This window comes from Mesocricetus auratus, unplaced genomic scaffold, assembly GCF_017639785.1.
Source record: "Mesocricetus auratus isolate SY011 unplaced genomic scaffold, BCM_Maur_2.0 Super-Scaffold_100714, whole genome shotgun sequence".
Taxonomy (NCBI): domain Eukaryota; kingdom Metazoa; phylum Chordata; class Mammalia; order Rodentia; family Cricetidae; genus Mesocricetus; species Mesocricetus auratus.
The window spans coordinates 10,180,834-10,202,881 of record NW_024429270.1 but is presented as its reverse complement, the minus strand read 5'-3'; the positions used below and the strand labels follow the sequence as shown (position 1 = coordinate 10,202,881).

At 45.9% G+C, this 22,048-nt stretch overlaps 1 protein-coding gene across 1 annotated transcript in view; it reads left to right on the top strand.

The window, feature by feature from the left end:
• The first annotated feature begins 5,304 nt into the window (after positions 1-5,304).
• The window catches only part of Cmtm4 (CKLF like MARVEL transmembrane domain containing 4), a 50,207-nt gene continuing 33,463 nt past the window's right edge, over positions 5,305-22,048 (top strand). The window contains exon 1 of the mRNA XM_005078650.4: positions 5,305-5,667. Coding sequence (XP_005078707.1) covers positions 5,482-5,667 — 186 coding nt within the window. The 5' untranslated portion in view covers positions 5,305-5,481. The remainder of the gene's footprint in view (positions 5,668-22,048) is intronic.

Here is a 22,048-nt window from a genome sequence, read left to right as displayed (position 1 = left end):
ACTGACCTTGGGTCCTCTTTAGGAACAGTATCTATTCTTGGAATCTGGGCCATCTCTCCATCACTTTTTTTTTTAAACAAGATCTCAGTAGTTCTCCAGGCTTGACTTGAATTCATGGTCTCAAAAGATCTTTATGTCTCAACTTTTCAAATAGCTGGGACCTACCAGCATGTCCCTGGCTCCCATATGGAAAGTCTATGTAATATTTTTGAGACTTGCTAATCTGTTCAGCACAGTGGCTGCACCATTTATATTTCCTGCCAGCATATGGGGTTCCAGTTTTTCATTATCTCACTAACATGGGTAGTTTTCTTTTCCTTTCTTCTTTTCTTTCTTTCTTTCTTTCTTTCTTTTTTTTCCTTTTTTCTTTTGTGACAGGGTCTTACTCTGTAGAACTCACATGTAGCTGAGGCTGACTTAGAACCTCATGGCCATGCTCCAGCCTCAACCCAAGTGCTTGGGTTGTATATAGATATGGGCTTTGCCCGGCTCTGCTTCTCTTATTTCTGCTATCCTAGCAAGCGTGAAATGGTTTCAATTTGCATTTTCTTCCTAAGTAATGACACTGAGCATCTTTCCATGTGTTTGTCCAAGTGTTTTTTTCTTTTTTCGTATATATATAAGATTTCATTTTATATTCCAACCACAGTTAACCCTCCCACACCTCCTCTTGCTCCCCCCCCCACCTCTTCCCACCGGGGTATTTTCTTTTACAATTCTCTTTTGCAGTCTATCTTTTCCTTCCTTCCTTCCTCCCTCCCTTTCTTCCTTCCACCTTTAGACTCTTCTTCCTCAGCCTCCTTAGTGCTTGGGACTATAGACATTTGTAATCATGCTCTGCTTGGCACTATCTTCATTTAAATTTTTCCTGTAGTCCCCTTTGTCTAGAGTTCACTAAGTATCCCAGAGTGGCTGCAAAGAAGTGACCTCCTGAGTGTAGGGACAACAGGTATAAGCCACTACCACATCTAAGTTCTTTTGGTTTTGGTTTTGTGACTGGACCTAGTATATAGACCTGACTGCCCTAAATCTAGCTATGAAGATCAGGCTGAGCTTAAACCAACAGTTCTCAACCTGTGGGTTTTGACCTTCTTGGAGATTGCAGATCAGATATCCTGTATATTAAATTCATTTGCATTACAATTCATAACAGTAGCAAAATTACAGTTGTGAAGTAGCAACAAAATCTTAGGTTGGGAGTCATCACAACATGAGGAGCTGTACTAAAGGGTTGCAGCAGCAGGAAGGTTGAGGACCGTTGGTTTAAGGCTAAACTGAAGCAATCATCCTGCCTGTGCATCGTCAATGAGGAATTAATTATAGGCATGCACCACCACACTAGTGTCTAAATCTTCTGTGGTCACATATTTTCTTGTTTTAAAAAATGAATTTTTATTTAAATTAGAAACAATCTTATTTTACTTATCAATCCCAGTTCCCTCTCCTTCTCATGCCCCCACTGACCCCACCCCATCCCATCCCCCATCCACTCCTCAGGGAGGGTGAGGCCTTCCTTGGGGGAATCCTCAAAGTCTGTCATGTCATTTGGGGCAGGGTCTAGATAGACCCTCCCCCGTGTACAATCACATATATTCTTTGCAAATACTTAGGATACGTACATATTTGCATATATACAAATATAATGATATATTTATAAAATGATACACATGCACCTTAATAACTTTTTTTTTGCAGCTGTCAGTTCATTGCTTAGTCCCCACACACATGTAAGCAGGTGATGACATGCCTTACAAGTCTTCTTGCTAAGTTCTTCCCAGATGATTTTCCTTGTTTTGACTTACATTACACGATTGATGTTCCTTAATTGTTCAGTGACCTTAAGCCATCCTATTTTAAAGCTGATTGGACCTATAGAGCTCATTTGAATGTCGATGGCTTAGGTAATATTTCTCAGCTGTCGACTCAGCGACAGGGAGAACTGGCCAGCTGTACCTGGAGGAACTTTGCAAGTCTCTTTAGGTATTTCTTTCTAGCTACCTAAGTTGTCTAGAGATGAGTTGCAATTTTTTGATCTCTTGGGAAAGAAGCCTGGGGTCTCTACATTTAATAAGCAAACTTCCACTTAATTCATTTCAATTTTTAGTAAGGTGCTCTGCCTTGCCCTTTACTGTGCCTAGATATCTCTGTTTAAGAGATTCCTATCCCCAGCCCCATGGATGGTGCAAAGTGCTGGCCATGCTAGTCTGACAACCTGTGTTTGAGTTTGGAGCTCCAGAATTCACATAAAAATCCTTACATAACAGTAGCACAAATGTCTGTAATTCTAGCATGCCCCTAATACTGTCTACTAGGAGAATTAAGGTACAGACAGAAGAATTGCCAGGAGCTGTTGGACCAGCTAGCCTGGTATTCCCATCAGTGAACAATGAAAGAAATGTTGTCTCAAGCAGGGTGGTGAGGATCAACCTCCAAGGCTGACCTGCACACTTGTGTTGTGTGCCTGCACTCTCACACATGCCTTCTAAATGAGTGAAGTTTGGTTGTTCTTTTTCATTTTCCTTCTTGAGACAGGGTTGCTTTGTGTAGTCCTGGCTGCCCTGTAACTCACTCTGTAGACCAGGCTGGCCTCAAACTCAGAGATTTGCCTGCCTCTGCCTCCCGAGTGCAGGGGATTAAAGGCGTGTGTGCCACCACTGCCCAGTTGTTGTTATTTTTTTTAAAGAGACTCTCTTTAAAAAAAAAAAAACCTTTAAAAAAAACCTTTTAAAGAGACTCTCTTGAACCTCTTTTACCTGGACCCACCATCGTGGGCCACACCCCTACCGAAACAGTGATGGAACTGGTAGGGCTCATTGTGAAGTGCTCCACATGCCCGCAGTGATTTGCACACTACGTGTGTGCACACAGATCACACGGCTTCCCTGCAAGAAGCTGCACAAGAGTCTAACAGCCATGCCACACATAAGCAGATTCAGAGAGGCCCTGTAGAGGTCCCTGCATCGAGCTGCAGGGGCAGGAGAGAATGGAGAGAATTCGCTTCCTAAGGCCTCAGCTCGACATCATGGAGGTAGACCCTGACACTAGGGAAAGGCTGAAGATTCCAGACCCTGGCAGTCCCTCCAACCTGCAGGCCATTCCACTCACAGTGGGCATGAATTTGAAAATACCACGTGGAGCATCTGGATCTTTTCTGTTGTGCTATAATATTGAAAAATAAACATGGAGATAACATAGGTGTGCACGAACATGTATATATATGCATGTGCATGAACACACACACACACACACACACAGAGAGAGAGAGAGAGAGAGAGAGAGAGAGAGAGAGAGAGAGAGAGAGAGAGAGAGAGAGAGAGAGACTACAGCTTATCTTGAGACCTGGGGTATGGGAGGTATGTACTTCTTCAGAGCTTTCAATGGATCTTGTTTGTTTTTCGATCCCCGTGGTCCACCACTCCTCCTTTTAGACCTTTTTTGGCGCTCCTGAGCCTTCTGTTCTAATGTGTAATCTGGGTTGCATTCTCACCTTTCCCACTGCCAGCCTGGAGCTCTGTTCTCTTCGATGTACTGTATCAGTTACTGTGTGCATGTTTGTTTCCCAGCTTCCAATATTGTGTTGCCAGGGTCTTCTTTTCCATTCTTTGTCTCTGTGCCCTTTGAAAAGGAGACCTGCTGTCGTTTCTGCAGGATTTTAAAGAGAGAGTAGAGTATATCTTCAAAATAAAAAAAAAACTATTGTATGTATTCTTGGGGTGGCAGCACTCTGACATATGCTTTTGGAGTCAGAGGACAACTTACAAGAATTGGTTCATTTCTTTACCATGTGGGTCACAGGAACTAAACAAAAGTGGTCAGGTTTGGTAGCAAGCATCTTCACCCACTGAAATTTATCAATATCCCTGTCCTCAATTCTTAGCATATTGCTTAGCTTACAGTAGGTGCCCCCAAACAATTTGGCAAGTCAAGCTATTTAACCTATTGTCCTTTCATGGTTGGAAAAAGTTAGAACCTGTGCTCTACTCTCGGAGTATCTGTGTGCTCTTGGACAAGCCACTTCCTCTCTGGTACTTCTGTCTGTGTTTGTGTAACATAGTAATGATTATAACACATCATCCAAGTGCTTTCCCCAAGGCCCAGAGCAGAGCAAGCTCTGTGTTCAGAGTGCTGAAAGACTCAGTGTCAAAGTGACAATTCTTAGAAAGTCAGTGTTTTACTTAAGCTTAAAATTAGTCTTCCCACTTGAATGACAAATTGGCCCATAATTAATGCCTCCAGGGCAAAAATTCACCTAGCTTGATGCTTAGAGGTAGCAAAACCTTTCTCAGCTAAGAAGGGAGACTAATATTAATTGCTGAAGGCCTACTGTGTGCTCATACCCCTCCTATGTCAAGCCACCAGATCCTAAATTGACACAGGTTTGCGTGGGTTCTGCAGGCTCCATTAGCCTTGACTTCTCCCCCCTGCACACTGCACCTCTGGCACAGAATTCGTTTGTGTCAGTGTGGGAACCTACACCTTGTGTTACACAGCTGCAGTCAGGTCTAGCTTGAACCAGGCACTTGTGCCTGGCACTGTGCAGAGACATAGCTGACCTTTATCACATTACTTATTTAGTGTGTGTAGGAGTGTGTGTATGTGGAGGTCAGGGGCCAACTTGAGGGATGACTAGGTTCTTTGATCTTACCATGTGGGTCCCCGGAATCAAACTTAGGTCATTAAGCTTGGCAAGTTCTTTTACTCATCTCACCATCCAGCATAGTCTGTTTCTCTTTTTTAAGATCCCCCCCCCGTGTGTGTGTGTGTGTGTGTGTGTGTGTGTGTGTGTGTGTGTGTGTGTATGTTTGGGAGGGTATATGTGCATGTGAATGCAGGTGCTTGTCGAGGCCAGAAGAGGGTGTCACATGCCCTGTGAGCCACAGGTGCGCTCTTTATCTCTCCACTCCCAAGCATAGTTGTCACCGGGAAGTCCCCCAGAATACCTGCACAGGATCCTATTTTCTCTAAAGCAGACTCTGAGGCTGCGGACGGAGAAAGCAGCTTCCCGACTCCTTGGTCAAACTCCATTCTCTTCACCTTTTTCTCCTCTTTTGCTTGGCTGGTCCATTTCTAGCCAGAGGAGAGCAGGCATCTACTGGATCCCATGCCAGATGCCCAGCAGGTGAGGGCGTGGTGGGGGCGTGACCAAGGCCCACCGGCCCCGCCCCAGCCTGCAACGCCCCTCCTCTCCTGGACGACCCCCACCCCCAGCCCTCAGCGCCCCGCCCCTCCCCGCGCCGGCCGCAGTCTCCGCCCCCTCCGGGCCGGCGCGCGGCTCCCGCCTCCTTCCCTCGGCGCCCGCTCCCGCCTCCCTCCCTTTCCGCTGCCGAGGCGGCGGGAGCCGAGCCCCAGCGGACCGAGCGGCGGCCGCAGCGGGCGGCAGGCGCAGAGGCGGCGGCGGGGTGGTCAGGCCAGGGCGATGCGACGACCGCGCTGAGTCCTCCCGCTCCTGGCGCTGGGGAACCGGCCGCGCGGGACGGCAGCATGCGGGGCGGCGAGGAGCTGGACGGCTTCGAGGGCGAGGCCTCGAGCACCTCCATGATCTCGGGCGCCAGCAGCCCGTACCAGCCCACCACCGAGCCGGTGAGCCAGCGCCGCGGGCTGGCCGGCCTGCGCTGCGACCCCGACTACCTGCGCGGCGCGCTCGGCCGCCTCAAGGTCGCCCAAGTGGTAGGTGTCGGGCGGGGCTCCAGGTACGGGAGGGCGGGTCGGCGGCCTAGCCCGCGCCTCTCTTCCCCGCACCCGGCCACGGGGGGCAGGCCCGGTGGGCCAGAGCCAAGTCCGGGCTGCGTGGCCCCCGGCCCCGCGCACCCCACACTCCAAGGTCCTCGGGCTGCGGTCCCTGCTCCTCTGGGGACCGCGCCCTCGTCAGGAGCCTGCCCTCTGCAGCTCGGAAGCCTTAGGGGTTCCTGGTACCTGCACACCTGCACCGGGGCCTACCTGTGCTCTCCCTGCTTCGTCGAAGAGCTTGGTGCGCGGAGCCGGTTGCGAGGGCCGTGCCACCCCCTGGCTACTACTGTGCTTAGCAACTTGTGGCAGGTTTTCTGGTTCGTGTAACCCCAGACGATTCTCTGCTAACAGAGGCCGGGGACTGTGGCATGGTTTCCTCCCTGGCGCCTAGCAGGGTGCCCAGCAGATGGTGGACGCTCAATAAATATTTGTTGAATGGAGGCATGTAGCCCAGATGCAGTGGGGGAGTCCAGATCTACCCATAAAGCCTTCAGTCTTTACTGCGGACGCTTGAGCCCTCCTTTGCATCCCGTAGTCCTGGACTCAGCAATGGTTGGGACTGACCAGTTGGTACCCAGAGTTAAGTCACTTTGGTAGGGCGGCCAGTATGGGAGGTGAGAGATACGAAGAACTATCTGTTGGACTTAGACATACTAGAGCACATTTCTCAGAGTCCTCTTATTTTAGTATTTTATCCTCCAGAGTGTTTAATTCAAGGGCTTGTGGGTTCTGTTTCTGTTTTGTGGTTTTGTAGCAGGTCTGTCTGAGTTTTGGTTTATTTCTGTTGTGAACAGAGCATAGTCCAGTTTAGAAAAATCTTGGTATCCCTCCTGCTCCCTGTCACTGGTAGCCTTCCACTGAGGCCTCAAAACTTTATAGACTTCCCAGCCAGACAGAGAAGCCGTTTGCACAGAACTGTAATGTACAAGCATTTTCTTTCAGGGAGCATCGGGCCTGTTGTGCTTAGCTGACTGCACGCATTCGCCTTTTTTGGGAGAAAAGTCATGTGTGGACACCCTGTAAATAAAGTCCCAGTGTTTGTAGGTTGCAGAATCATGGAGGGTTTTTTCTTCTTCTCTGTGGAAGGCATGGTCTTCTGATTCATAGTTTTGAAGGGCTTTAGTGATAAACAGGTAGAGAAATTATCTATATTTGAATTTTAAACCAATCTTAATCCAGTAATCTGGAATGCTCTCAAGGATGTATTGCTTCTGTGTTAGCTATTGCTGTTAGTGAAGAGACTATACGTGTGGGGACTGTGTGATCCTGTTTTAAAAGACTTAATGGTGAGTACAGTTCAGATAATCAGAAGTGAGCCCCGTGGACTGCAAGGCCTAGGACCTTGCTTAGTTTACTCAGTAGGCCTTTGAAGGCAAATAGAACTTGCCTCTAACTTGCTCCTCAGAACGGAGATGGAGTGGTTTGTACTGAACGTTGGTTATCAGTTCACTGCTGGACTTTGCCATCTCTGTGAGCAGGGGCAGGAGCCGAACTCAGTGTTTGCCCCCTTGCAAAGGTGTGGTTGGCTGTGTGGTAGAATTTACTTTTTATGTGGAAGGACGTTGGGGCCCAGCGTTTACAATCTCTCCTAACTGCCGTGTCTGTTCAGCAGGTTCTGCACTGGCAAGTGCAGGAAAGGCCACTCGAATCATGTGGCACTTAGATGGTCCTGTGCCTTTGACTTCAGCCTTGCTAAATGTTAGGGCTCTACCTTCCCTCAGAATAAATAAAACAACAAAACAAAAAAACTCCAAAAAAATTAGACTTTAAGTTTAAACTGGAAGAATAAACTAGAACGTTCTAATTCCTTTACTTCGGCAAAATTTGGCTTTTAAAATGTTAGTATTTGGGCTGGAGAGATGGCTCAGAGGTTAAGAGCACTGAATGCTTTTCCAGAGGTCCTGAGTTCAATTCCCAGCAACCACATGATGGCTCACAACCATCTATAATGAGACCTGGTGCGCTCTACTGACATGCAGGCAGAACAGTGTATATATAATAAATAAATCTTTAAAAAAATAAAATAAAATGTTAGTATTTAAAGGTAAATGCCTTTAATCCCAGCAGAGTCAGGGGCAGCCAGATCCCTGAGTTTGAAGCCAGCGTAGTCTACAAAGTGAGTTCCAAGACAGCTAGGGCTGTTACACAGAGAAACCTTGTCTTGGAAAACAAAACATAAGTATTAATACATTTATAAACATTGTGATGTGAGGCCTAAGGAAATCTATAGTTCCTTGTTTTTCCAACCCTTGGGGCCAGCATTACTACCACCCTAGGCCTCTGTAGAATCAGGTGATTCGGACCTTCTGAAACTTTAAGTTTTAACCGGACTCCCCAGGTGATCCTCTTGAACATATTTTGGTGTTAGAAACCTCACACTGTAAGCTGGAGAGATGACTTGCTAATAAAGGTCCATTGCCATTTTTCTAGAGGACTTGGGTTTAGGTCCTAGCACCCAGGTATGGTGTCTCACAGCTGCTTGGAACTCTAGCTCGGGGGATCTGATTCCATCTCCTGGCCTGAGTGCCACATAGGTGGCATATACTCACACAGACACTCATACACATAAATACAATTGTTTAAAATGTAGAGAACCTTTAGATGGCTGCTGGCACTTTAGTCTTCATCATAACTTGGCTTAAAAGAGTGAGAGAATCAACTTTGCCTCCAGATCCTTTCTTCAGTAATAGAATATGAGGGAAAATGACTAATGGAGCATTTTAGGAACTGTAAGAGTTAAGGAGTTAAAGTAACCTAAGGTGCTTTCTTAGGTGACTCACAGGCAAATCTGAGTATTTGCATTTCGGGGCTGGGTTTTGTAAAATCTTTTAGGCAGCCTTGTCAGTGTTAACCTCAAGCCAGCCAACACAGCCAGTGATTGTTTTATCATACTCTTGAGATGTGTGGATGTGAAGGTAAAACAGGCAAAACCACACCTGGATTTTCACTAAAGCCCAATGGGAGCATAAAGAAACTATATGTAGCACAAAACAGCTACACTTACACAGCTTCAACTCTGATAAACACTGGCTGTAGCTACTGTGCAGAGCTCATCAGTCCCAGACCCTACAGTTACATTAGAAGGTATCTTTTGGACAGCTGGGCTAAAGACCAGGCACCAGGGCTGGGGAGATAACTGTCAGTAAAGTAGTCGCCTCACAGGTCTCAGGACCTGTGTTTAATCCTTAGCGTCCATGCAAAAAGCTAAGTATTGTGTCTTGTAAACCCAGCACTGGGGAGGAGGCAGAGGCAGGCAAGCCCCTGGAGCTTGCTGGTCAGTCAGCTAGCTTAATTGGCAAGCGCCAGCTCTCCACGAACATTCCTGTGGAGGTGAGAAGATGACTCTGTGGAGCTGGTTCTCTCTCTACCTTTGTGTGGGCTCCAGGGATGGAATGAAGATCATCAGGGTTACATCGTCAGGTACAAGCACCTGGACCCACTGATTCATTTCACCGGCCCCGAATTCACCCTCTCTGATAAACATTGTCAACAGACTCGGAAGAAAAGGGAACTTCCTCCTGGAAGAGACGGACTATGAAAACTCTATAGCTAACTTCCCACTTAAGTGGAAGGAAGGAACAAATGCTTTTCCCAAGACGGGGGCCTGTGCATCACTCACATTCAACAGCATAGCCAAATTTCTAACAGGTACAGACATGGGTGGGTAGATGGATGGATGCTAGGTGAGAGGATGCTGATGAGTGGATAATTAACTGGCAATATGTAGAAAAACTAGAATTAATAAGTAAGTTAACGGGGTCATCAGATGTGAGGTCAGCATGTAAAAATAAACCGTATGTCTGTATTCTAGCAATAAATTATTAGAAATTGAGATTTTTAAGAAGCCTGGTATGGTGGCTCACACCTGTAAGTAATCCCAGTCTTTGGAAGCTGAGGTGGGTAAATCACCATGAATTTAATGCGAGCCTTTGCTGAAAAGTGAAGCTGTCTCACCAACAGAGAAAAGAAAAATAACAAAAACAGTCGCTAACTCTGAAAAGAATAAATACTTACAAGGAAAGCTACCAAAATTTGTGGATCTGCACTCTTAAAACTACAAATCATTGGGGAAAGAAATCAAAGGTAACCTAAATAGATGGACGGACATGCTATCTCATGAACTGGAAAGCTGTTGTCTTCATACATACCAAAAAGCCAGCAAGATTTCTTTCTTTTCTTTTTTGGAGATGGGGTTTCTCTCTATAGTCCTGGTTGTCCTGGAACTTGCTCTGTAGACCAGGCTGGCCTAGGAATCAGAGATCCACCTGCCTCTGCCTCCTGAGTGCTGGGATTAAAGGCAGGTGCCACCACCGCCTGACTATCAGCAAGATTTTTGTATGGGGAAAAGCTGAATCTAAAATTGTTGTGGGTAGTCAGTGTGGCTCCAGGGTGGTGATGGGCAGAGGTGTTTGCGTGTTGGGTGGGGTGGGAGGAAGTTTCCTTAGGGAATGGACTTTGTGTTTATTATCATGCAGGAGAATCTTAAACGTTGCTTTTCATGTCTGGCCACTGTAGATCTGCAAAGCCCTGTGCTCATTGTCACTCCGGTTCCAAACCTCTTGCTGTGGTCTGAACGCTGCTCCCCCAGTCCTAGTTCATATACTGGAATCCAATACCTAACGAGACTGTTAAGAGGCAGAGCTTTAGCAGGGTAAGGTGGTATGGTACTCACTTAACCTCAGCACTGGGGAGGCTGAGGCAAGAGGATAAGGAATTTGAGGATAGCTTGGACAGGTTTAGAAAGTCCTGAGAGCTTAGTCCTCAGAAATGGCGTAAGAAAGGTCAAAGGTGGCCTCCTCCATTATATGGTGGTGGATAGAAGGTGACAACTGTCAGAAATAGGCTCTCACTGGAAACAAAATTTGCTAATACCTTGGTCTTGGACTTTGCTGCTTCCAGAACAGTAAGCAATGCATTTTTATTGTTTGTTATCTTAGCCAGTCTGGGGTATTTTGTTATAGTAGTGTGATTAGAACAAGACAGTTGTATCTCTGATATTTTTATTTCTAAGTTAGAGAAATGGGTGACTGAGGCCTTGAGTGGCAGGGAGACATTTTTCACTATATATCTCCCCGAATCTTTTGAAATTTATACTACATGCAGGTATTTTCTCTTAAAATAAGCTACTGAATATATATATGCAAGCATGAGGGATTGGGTGCGAGACTCCTCAGAAACCACTCAAAAAAGCAAAACAAAAACCTGGGTATGGTGGTGTACACTGGTAATTCCCACATTTAAGATGTGTCTCATCTTTGGGGCTCCCTGACTAGCCAGCCTAATCTGCAAGTATCAGGCAAGTGAGAGACCCTGTTTCGGATACTCTAAGTTGACCTCCATACACAAGTGCACACTTGTGCACATACATCTCACAAACACATGTAACTGTATACATCTCAACACAAATATTTCATTTACCTATATATCTACTTATTTATTTGGTTTTTTGAGACAGGGTTTCTCTGTAGTTTTGGAGCCTGTCCGGGAACTCACTCTGTAGACCAGGCTGGCCTTGAACTCACAGAGATTCTCCTGCCTCTGCCTCCTGAATGCTGGGACTAAAGGCGTGGACCACCACCGGGCAACACAAATATAAAAAAAATATTAAAATAACAGGTACCAGCTCTGCCTTAATGCACATTAAATTTTTTTGTTTTTTGTTTTTTGTTTTTTTGAGACAGGGTTTCTCTGGCTGTAGAGGCTATCCTAGAACTAGCTCTTGTAGACCAGACTGGTCTCGAACTCACAGAGATCTGCCTGCCTCTGCCTTCCAAGTGCTGGGATTAAAGGCGTGCACCACCAACGCCCAGCAGTGCACATTAATTTTTAAAGCTAACATATCAGCTATAAACTGTAATTCTTTCTGTACTGTCCTTTATAATTTGGAGACCCTTGGGGAGAATGGCTTAGCTAATACTGAAGCTTATATTTTTTCAATACATTTTCCTGCAAGGCATGGTATAGCAGTCTTTAATCCCAGCACTCAGGATGCAGAGGCAGGCAGATCTCTGAGTTTGAGGCCATTCTGGTCTCTATATCAATTTCTAGGCTGGCCAGTATATAAGAACAAAATACATTTTCCCATAAAAAACAAGCATTCTATATTTGTAGTTGATAATACTCAAGCTAATGGAAAACTCCTATTTGAAAGGACTCAAACTCTGTAACTTTGTAGCTCTATTTTATTTTAGTGGTTTGTTCTGTTTTGGTTTTGGGACTAAAGGTGTTCACCACTAATGTGGCTAGTCTAGTTAGAGAGTTTGCTTTTGAATCCCCCCCCCCACTTCTTAGTGCAGGGATTACACCCACCTGGCATTTACATGGTAGGCAAGCACTCTATTTGGAGCCACACCACTGCTCTGGCTGGCATTTATATGTTAAGGAGCCAAACTCTAGTCCTCAGCTTGTGCAGTCAGTGTTCTATCCACTTAACCATCTTTCCCATTCTTGAATTTCTGGTTTTGAAAGGCTGTATAAGCACCTCTGTACAAAGTCCATAGTACTGGGTTCAAGGTTTGTTGTGTTTTTTTGCTTGTTAATATGACCATATCAGTAAATGTCCCGATGAGTAGCCTGGATGCTTCTTTTGAATTGTCACTGGTTTTTTGTTGTTTTTAAGTTTCCAGGGGTGCTCTTAGTACTTCAAAGGGTAATTCTCTCACATTTCTAAACATCCCAAAAACAGAGTCCTTTAACATGTCCCATAACTTATGTGAGGCCTCTGTGTGTCCCTGGTCTCCACTGTGCTTAGCCACACTACAGAGACTGGCAGCTGTGAGCTCTGTAAGTCTTTATGGCATCCCTTGAGTTACCAGGCCCAGTCTGTTCTTTCCTGACAGCCCTGGAAGAACTGTGTTCCTAACTAGAAATTGGGACGTGTCAACAGTCCCTCAGAGTCCCAGGAGGAGAAACAAGGGTGGGGTTTGTGTGTACCTTCCTGAGTTCCAGCTGCTTCTCCCTATTGCTCAAACGACTGCTGCTTTATGGTTGGAGTGTGTCCCCAAGTTCATGTGTTGTGGCTTTCATTCAGTGCCAGAGTGTGGAGAGATGGAGTCTGGTGGGAAGTGTTTGGATCCTGATGCAGAACACCATGAATGGATGATTGCTTCTTTCATGTAAGCTCTCTGCTCACGGACTGAATTAGTTTCTATGAGAATGGGTTGTTATGAAGACAGGTTGCCACCCGCCCCCTCCGGCATGTTCTTTCTCCTACATAAGCCTGCTTACCCCCTCTTCTTCCTACCAGGACTGTAGCGTGAGGCTCTCACCAATGACGGATTCAAGTCTACCAAAGCATAATCAGGGACATTTCTTTCCTTTGTCTGGAGTTTTTCCAATACTGATTATTTTGTGTCGATCAGGAGCCTTGGTTACCTTTTTGCTGTTGACTCGGAGGTGCTGGGCCTGGGGCTCAGGGCTGGATTGTACCGTTGAGCTATTTTCCCATCCTTCACGAGTATGCTGATTAGCTTTCTTCTACTTTAGTCTTGGTGCTTGGCTTTATTACCATGCCCTTACTCCCTTTGTGAAAATGCCCTCTTGGCTCGGTTACTCAGGTTATTGCTTGAGAGCCCTTCTCTTACCTCTCCGTTCCTGGAGGACAGCCCCACCCTGTGTCTCCCTCACCCTGCTGAAATCTTTTTCAGCCCCAGAGGAATAAGTTGTTTTGTTTTTCTTCAAGACAGGGTTTCTCTGTGGCTTTGGAGGCTGTCCTGGATGGAACTTGCTCTGTAGGCCAGGCTGGCCTCAAACTCAGAGATCCACCTGCCTCTGTCTCCCCAGTGCTGGGATTAAAGGTGTGTGCCACCAATGCCTGTCGAGGAATACGTTGTTTTATTTTAAGTTTTTTTGCTGTGTCCCAGGTTCCTGGCACATCATGAGGCACAGAATAAGCAAATGAATATGCGTATTTGTGTGGTGAAAGAGAAAAAATATGGATTATTACTCAGTGTAGTTTATACGGTCAGAGTATTTAAACCCAGGGAACTTATAAGGGAAAATTAATGTATATTTATAAATAAACTGCCGGGCTCTGCTTTGGGTGGAAAATGTTGGGAAGAAAGCATGGAAATAAAATGGCATTGTAATGACTTTTTCTTTTTTAAACTTTTATGAAGTGTATCTACTGCTCCTGGGAAACAGAAGCTTTTGCTTAGAGGACAGATTTTTATAAAAGTTGGGGAAACCATAGGAAGGTTTGCCAAGCTGTTTGCTTAGAGAAGTGTAAAATGAAAACCAGGGATCCTGTAATTATTATTGAAGTCCTTTTTTTTTTTTTTTTTTTTGAGACAGGGTTTCTCTGTGGCTTTAGAGGCTGTCCTGGAACTAGCTCTTGTAGACCAGGCTGGTCTCGAACTCACAGAGATCCACCTGCCTCTGCCTCCCGAGTGCTGGGATTAAAGGCGTGTGCCACCAATGCCCGGCCTATTATTGAAGTTCTGATAGCTATGTTTAGATGTTTAGAGAGGGAGTTGCTCCTATCTGCCAAGCTGGGTACCCCTCAGAGTCAAGTGGATGCTTGAAGCCAAGAGTTAGGCTAGAGTCATGGTGGCTCTTAGAAAACTTGATTAAAAGCAAAGAACAGCAGCTCCAGGAGGCCGGAGAGACTGTGATATAGTCCAGAATTTGTCTCTGGAGGCTGGAGGTGTGGCTAGGTGTCAGCCTAACATAAGCAGGGCCCTGGGTGCATCCTCAACAACACATAGTCACACACATGTGATTTGGAAGGATTGCCCGAGTTTGGGAGTTAATTGAGTTAACAAACACCTAAGGTTGTCAGTTTCATCAAACAATGGCGAGTTCTGGGTGATTTCTTTGCTGCCACTGCAGTTTGATAATGGGGGCCTTCATTTTTGTGGTTTCCCATTGATTCCAGTGTAGCTATGAAAAACAGTGGAAGGCGCAAAGATTTCAGTGCCAGTGGGGAAGAAAAAGAAAGGAAAGAAGAAATAAGTAAAGAAAAAGCAAGCAAACCAAACCTGGGCCCAGGGCCCTTCTTGTGGAAACCCCTTCAGCTGTGCATGCCCAGGAGCTTGTGAGTGTGTATAACGAGACTCAGACCTGTCTGCATAACCTCAGAGTAGGTAAAAATCAATAAACAGCTGTGCGTGCTAGCAGGGCAGCTCAGTCACACAAGCTTGGTGGCCTGAGTTCAATCTTACGGTGCCACTGAAATGAGAGACTCAAATTCTGAAAGCTGTCCTATGGCTTCCAGGATGAGAGCTGTGGCAGATGCAAGCATTCCTTACATATAACAGACACACACACACACACACACACACACACACACACACACACACACACACACACACACACACACACACAGAGTAACAATAAACAAAGTATCTTAAGAGAATTATGACACATCTACTCTTATGGGTACTAGGAGTCAAATCTAGGGCCTCATGCATGCCGTAAAATGCTTTAAGGTTAAGGTCCATCTCCCAATATCTGAGCCTTTTTAAAGTTTCCCTGAGATTGCTGGTCAGGACGACAAGGGACACCAGAGACTCCATTAGTCTTCCTGCCCTTGGGGTTCAAAGAGTCAGGCATCCCCAATACATCTGTCTGTGCTCTTTCTGAATTGAGATTGTTAGTTTTTGTTTGTTTGCTTGTTTTTAGGTTCCTTTGTGTAACAACTCTGACGATCCTGCCACTTGCCCTATAGACCAGGCTGGCCTTGACCTCACAGAGATGTCCTGCCTCTGCTCCTGAGTGTTGGGTTTAAAGCATTTTCTTTCTTTCTTTCTTTTTTTTTTTTTTTTGGTTTTTCGAGACAGGATTTCTCTGTAGCTTTGGAGGCTGTCCTGGAACTCACTCTGTAGACCAGGCTGGCCTCAAACTCACAGAGATCCACCTGCCTCTGCCTCCCGAGTGCTGGGATTAAAGGCGTGCGCCACCAACGCCCGGCTTTAAAGCATTTTCTTAAAAAAGATGGTTGTTACAGAATATAAGCAGTTTTATTAGTGAGGAAATCAATAAAATGGTACAAATTGTTCAAGGGAAAATTCAAAGATCATTACCTTCTGTTCCTTCTTCCTGAATCACAAATAGTCAGCTCTTTTTGTTTTTTTTTGGTTTTTTTTTTTTTTTTGAGACAGGGTTTCTCTTTATTATTTGGAGTCTGTCCTGGAACTCGCTCTGTAGACCAGACTGGCCTCGAACTCACAGAGATCCGCCTGCCTCTGCCTCCCGAGTGCTGGGATTAAAGGCGTATGCCACCAACGCCTGGCTAACGGTTAGCTCTTTACTAACAATGAGAACAATACAGTTTCACAGGGTACAGAAGGGTTATTCCACAGCAGCAGATAACCACTCTGGCTTTTTGTCCTCCAGACAGAAATTATTTTCAGTTAAACAAATTAGTTACGTACAATTTAACCTATTGTAAAGTAGTTCAGAGACATGAAATACGCAAGTTCCATAGAATCAGGTAATAGAACTTAGAAAGTCAATTCTGACAAGATCTGGTTTTTCCATTGAAACTACTTAACAACCTTTTCACTCCATTTCAGTTTTTCAGTTTATCCTGAGATGACTACTCTGAAGGGGACTATGAGGGCTAGATTTTTACCCATACTTACTAGGACCTTCTGATTCCATCTGTCCCTGCCCCTTTCCTCCAGCCTAAAGCATTGTCCCTACATAGCTTGAGTGCTGGACAAGCATCCTTTCATGGTCTCAAGATCCCCACTCTAGATTTCCTGTTTGTCCCTGGTCCCTTTAATCCCTAACAGTAGATACTCACTGCCTGTACTTAAGGCCATGCCCTTAGAGCCTTACTTAGCCTGACCTTGCTGGGTCCAAGTGACCTGAGTGAGATCTGAACCGTCAGGAGTCCAGGTGAGAGGGTTACCTGCCTCTAAAGGCCAAACAGAAGATGCCCAGTCTGGCTCTTAGCTGTGGGCAGTACTTGGTAAATATTAGCCATTATTGTGAACGCCATGGGTCCTGCCTCATTTGACCCAGCTCTGACCCAGCCTCTTTTCCTTTCAAGTTCCCTCCATATAAATCCACCTCCGCCTGGCTAGAAGGCCCTTGTTCCCCTTCAGTGGCTTCAGTGGCACACCACCGCTGCATGTCGGGCCTGTAAGTGAATGGACTGGGGTGAGGCAGGGACCTGTGTCCTCTTTTTCGGCAGCTGTCCTGGCCCAACCCTCCTTTAATGGTTTTTCTTTGCTTGACTGATGACCTGTGTCTTGTGATATCCTATGATAAAGCACGAGCCTGAGCTGTATGTTTCTCTTTCTCATTGGTCTGAGCTTTCTGAATGTATTTGGATAACCAGTTGTACCTCTGGTTTGTTTGTAAGTTATACACATCTACATGACAAGGGTACCATTTTTTTCTGTTTGTTGTCCATACTGGAGAACTCCTGACTGCTACACAAGTGGTACCAGCTCATCCAAGTTCGGTCTTCTGGGTTGCTGAAGTTAGGAAAAGTTCCAAGTCCAGGAAGAAAAGATATATCTGATTCATTTGACCATGAGAGCAGTGGCAACATCTGGTCAAGGTGACTCTACAGTTAGAATCTCACAGGGGCAGCTTGTGTGTTCTCCTTCCCTCCTCTGTGTGTGTGTGTGTGTGTGTGTGTGTGTGTGTGTGTGTTTACAGGTGAGGACTCTGGCTTTTGGAAGAACCATGGTTTTTCTTTTTGCCAGATGTGAGAAAGTTGGGTGAATTTTGTAGGGGCCTTGTACATGCAAGGCCTGTGCTGCGCTCTGCCTCCCGCCTCCTCCTTAGCTTTATTGTCCATTATGTGATTGGGGAAGACTGATGAATTTGTGAAGTGCCTTAGGCATTTTTAGCATAGTAGCTTAGGAAACACCATATATGAGAAGTCAAGTCTTATCTGTGATGTTGTTTAAAGGGCTGGTGTTGAACCAACTCGCGATTGCCTGAGTGAATGTCCTAGAACAGACAGCTGGGAGGCCCTGGGGTTTGGACTGTAGCAACAACTCCTTGCTGTTGGTAAATAGAATTGTTGCCTTTTAGTTTTTTTGCTTCTATGCTAGAAAGCAAAAGCATACTAGTGAAGCAGAAAACATTTATATTCTTCATAGAACATGGTTGTGGAGTTGAAGCTAGGGAAATGAATAGATTGTTGTCCATGGTTATATGTGGGTCCTGAAGTATGGCATGGTGGGATGGTGAGGAGCTTTTGGTAGCATAGTCAGGCAGGTCCTACACATGTCCCGTGTGTTGCCCTCACCCCCTTCACTACCTATCTGGGAAAGCCTCAGCTGTTGGCCTGGACTTTGGAGGCCCAAAGGCTGCCAAGTTAGGAGCCCACAAAACAACAGCTGACTGCAAGTAAGTCCCAGGAGAATCCATAGGACCAGGATTTTTGTCTTGACATCTGTGTTCCATTCAGGGTTCTATAGGTAGCTTTGCAGTGAGTTTGTTTGTTTTGTTTTAAAATGACCAGATCAGCGTGCTGAAGCACCTTTAATCCCAGCACTCAGGAGGCAGAGGCAGGCGGATCTGTGAGTTCGAGACCAGCCTGGTCTACAAGCGCTAGTTCCAGGACAGCCTCTAAAGCCACAGAGAAACCCTGTCTCAAAAAAAAAAAAAAAAAAGAAAAGAAAAAGAAAGAAAGAAAAGCTAGCTATTTACAATTACTGTCTTAGTAGGGCATCCAGACCTGACAAATACAGAATTTAGCCAGACTGGCTCAGCCATCTTGTTCTCAACATCCTGCTCTAAGTAGGTATTGCTTAAGTTGTGCAGGTTGTGCACTGCGTGACTGGTTCACCGGAGGCCGAAGGGGGGCTGAAGTACAGTTTGCATGCTCTGATTACCCAGCCACAGGCCTGGCACTAACAGCATCTCCTGGGAGGAAAGGCAGCCTGTTGTCCAGAGTTTATGTCTTCTGAGCAAGAGTTCCTATATAGCTCAGGCTGGCCCCAATTCTCAGTACTCCTGTCTCAGCATCCTGAGTGTTGGGATTACAGACGTGCCCCACCATGCCTGCCTTCCCCATCTGTTTGCCATCGGCTTAGAGGTTCTGTGGGGAGCAGTAATGTCTACCCCCTCCCCCTTTAGGTTGGGGATTGACTCAGCAAGCACTTTAATAACAGCTTGTTTCTTTTTGTTTGCTTTTCTTTCAGTAATTCTGTCTTACTTATCCAAAGGGAAATTGATTTTTACATACACAGCTCAGGCATGATGTTAAGCCAGACAGTAAGTTCTCAACTAAGCAAAGATGTTGGTTATCTTCCAGACATATTATTTAAAAAATTTATTTTGAATTAATAAACATGTAGATCTTGCAGCATTTTCTTTGCTGTATGCAGATAATAATGTATTCAATTCCACATGATTGACTAAACGCATACAGGCAAACAAGTAATTGACTTGCTGAGTTTTTTATTGTTTGGCTTTTCCAGACAGCTTTGTAGACCAGGCTGGCCTTGAACTCACAGAGATCCACTTGTCTCTGCCTCCTGAGTGCTGGGATTAAAGGTGTGCGCCACCACTACCTGACCTTTTTTTCCCCCTCCCTGATTTATTTTAACAAATGCTCCTGTTTGTTGAAATGAAAAACTTTCAGTAACCCCCACCCACTTTGAGATAGGGTCTCTCCATGTCCGTGGTTTTTAGCCTTCATATGCTTCAGCCCTTTAATATAGTTCCTCTTTTTGCTTGCTACTTTATGGCTATGCTACTGTTGTGAACTGTAATGCGAGTATCTATGTTTTCTGATGGTTTTAGGCGACCCATGTGAAAGGGTCATTCGACCCCCTGGGTTGAGAACCACTGTTCTATATAATCCTGGAGCTTGCTATGCAGACCAGGCTGGCCTTGAACTCTCTGAGATCCTCCTGCCTCTGCCTCTCTCTGCCTCTTCCTCTGAAGTGCTTGGGTTAAAGTTGTGGGGTAGGCGTAGCTTAGTGGTAGAGCTGTTGCCTAGCATGCCCTGGCTTCAGTCCCTGCTGCCCTCTCAAGAAAATCCCTAAGGTATCAGAACATCTGTTGAACAATCAACGATGTGTTATAGGAAGTAGAGATGGGTGTAGACAGATGATAGATTTCTACCTGAGTGTGTGAGGGGCTCTTTCCTCCCTCCCTTCCTGCCCTGTACCCTTTTGCTGTGTTTCCTAGGCTGGCCTTGAATTCCTGGACTCAAGCAGTCCTGCTTTTTCAACCTCCCACTTAGCTAGGGTCATGGGTTTACCGCTGTGTCCATACCTTTGTGAGTTGCAGACTGCTTTGAGGTTACACTGTATTGAGCTGATCTTTGTTGCCCAGGCCATGTTTTTTGGCTGCATGCTTCATTGATAAACAGGCTCTGGAGGATACACTCAAAGGGTTTCTCGAGTCTTGCAGGGTTTGAATCACAGCTTCATTCTTTCTGTAGGACTGTTTATCTCTGACTGCCTGGTCAAGGGTAGCATGTGACCCCTGAGCCCCACTGGCCCTTATCTCCCTTTCAGCACATCACAGTCTTGAAAGAAGTCTCAGCTCTGCCCAGCTCGCCTGAGCCCAGCCAGATACTTCATTCTCTGCTAGTCTGGCCAGCTACAGGAGGGCATCCGTCCATCAGGCTTGTCTGGTATAGGCTTCTGAGCACCGACTGCCTTGGACTGAGAACTTAGAGGCAATGCTGGTGCGGGGATAAGGGCTTGTACTGCTGTGGTGGCACTGTCTAAGATAGCTGGGGACTGGCTACCATCAGCCTGAAAGCGTCACATGAGCGAGTGATAGGATTAAGGGAAGGTGCAGACCACTGCAGAGGAAGGTACTGTTCTCAGGAAGGTGCCTGTCCCTGTGTAGTTGCTGTCAAGCTAAGAAACCCAGCCGGGGAGAATGCAATGTTTCAAGGAGTGGAATGGACTGCAGGGAGGAGTCTGGGAAACCTTGCTGCCTTGGCTTATTTGCAGAAGGAACCCAGGCTTGCTTGGAATGCTGTATTAAGAGGCCCATGGAGCCAAGCACATTTGCAGCCTGAGGTTTTGGTGCTCAATGCCCAGCAGTGTTCAGAATGTGCCCTGCTCTCATGTGTGTTTCCTTTTTACAGTGGCACAACTCAAACAGCTCTGAAGGGTCAGAGGAGTTGTACAGGAATGGTTAAGCAGAGTTTAAGCATCCCATTTTTTGAACTGTATCTGTAATGCATTGTGATAGGTGATGCATTTTAAATGTTTGTCTCTGGCTATCTGCCAGACCTCATACTAACCTGCTTTTGGTGGCTAAGTCCCAATGAGCATGAGACTGTGTCTGTTTAGATCTGGCTAGGCCAAGTTAAAGGTGTCTGGCCAGCCTGGGTTTTGAGCCTACCTCATTGTGTGAACCCCTTGGGGTCAAGGTCCTGAGTATGACACGTTATGTGAAGCGCAGTCACTTCTTTTGGGGGTGAGTGAGTGTGTGGTCTCCTGAAGCGCATTGCTCTCCCCATCACTGGCCTTGCTGCTGCTGTCTTCCCACACTTCTCCCTGGTTTCCTGCTGCTTGGCTCTTGCTGGCCACCTGCTTTCCCTCTGTGTTCAAGGCTCCCCAGATTACTGCTTGAAGGCAGTTCCTCCTCTGCTGCTCCAGCCTCACATCTGGTGAAGTGTTTTGGGGAATCTGGGGCTGCACAGGGCTTACAAAGCTCCTTTATGTCAGTGACCTCAGAGTCGAACACACTTGTATTAGGAATAGCATGCTTGTAACTCGACTATATACCACAGAATAGGAAAACAGCCTCTTAAAATATTTATGCCTTTAAAAAAAAGAATCAGGCTATTGTAGAAAAAAAATTAAAGTAAAAATTGCCAGTTTTCTCAGCTATCAAGGATGTCCTCATATGATTGGGTGTATGTTGTGTTAGCCTTTATTCCTGTGTTCAGGTTACTATGGATGCTAGCTCATAACTTATCCTTGGATATGACATAGTCCGAAAATATATACATTATAAGAACTTTCCATGAAGATGGCTAGGGAGATGACCCTGTGGGTAATGTGCCTGCTGTGAAATAATGAAGACCTAAGTTCATCTGTCTAGCTGCCAGGTACTAGGGGATGGGGGCAGAGACAGGTGAATCACCAGCTCCTTGGCCATCCAGTCTACCTGAACTGATGAGACCCTTTCTCAAAAAATAAAGGTGAAGAATGATTGTGGAAAGACAGCAGATGCAGATGACCTCCACATGTACCTAACACACATGCACTCATACATGTGCATACATCCACATGAGCATATCCATACAGTAACAACAAGCATCTGTGTGCTTGCGTGCGCGCACACACACACACACACACACACACACACACACACACACACGGAGGGAGGAAGGGAGGGAGGAAGGGAGAGAGAGAGAGAGAACTTTCTATTGAAATTC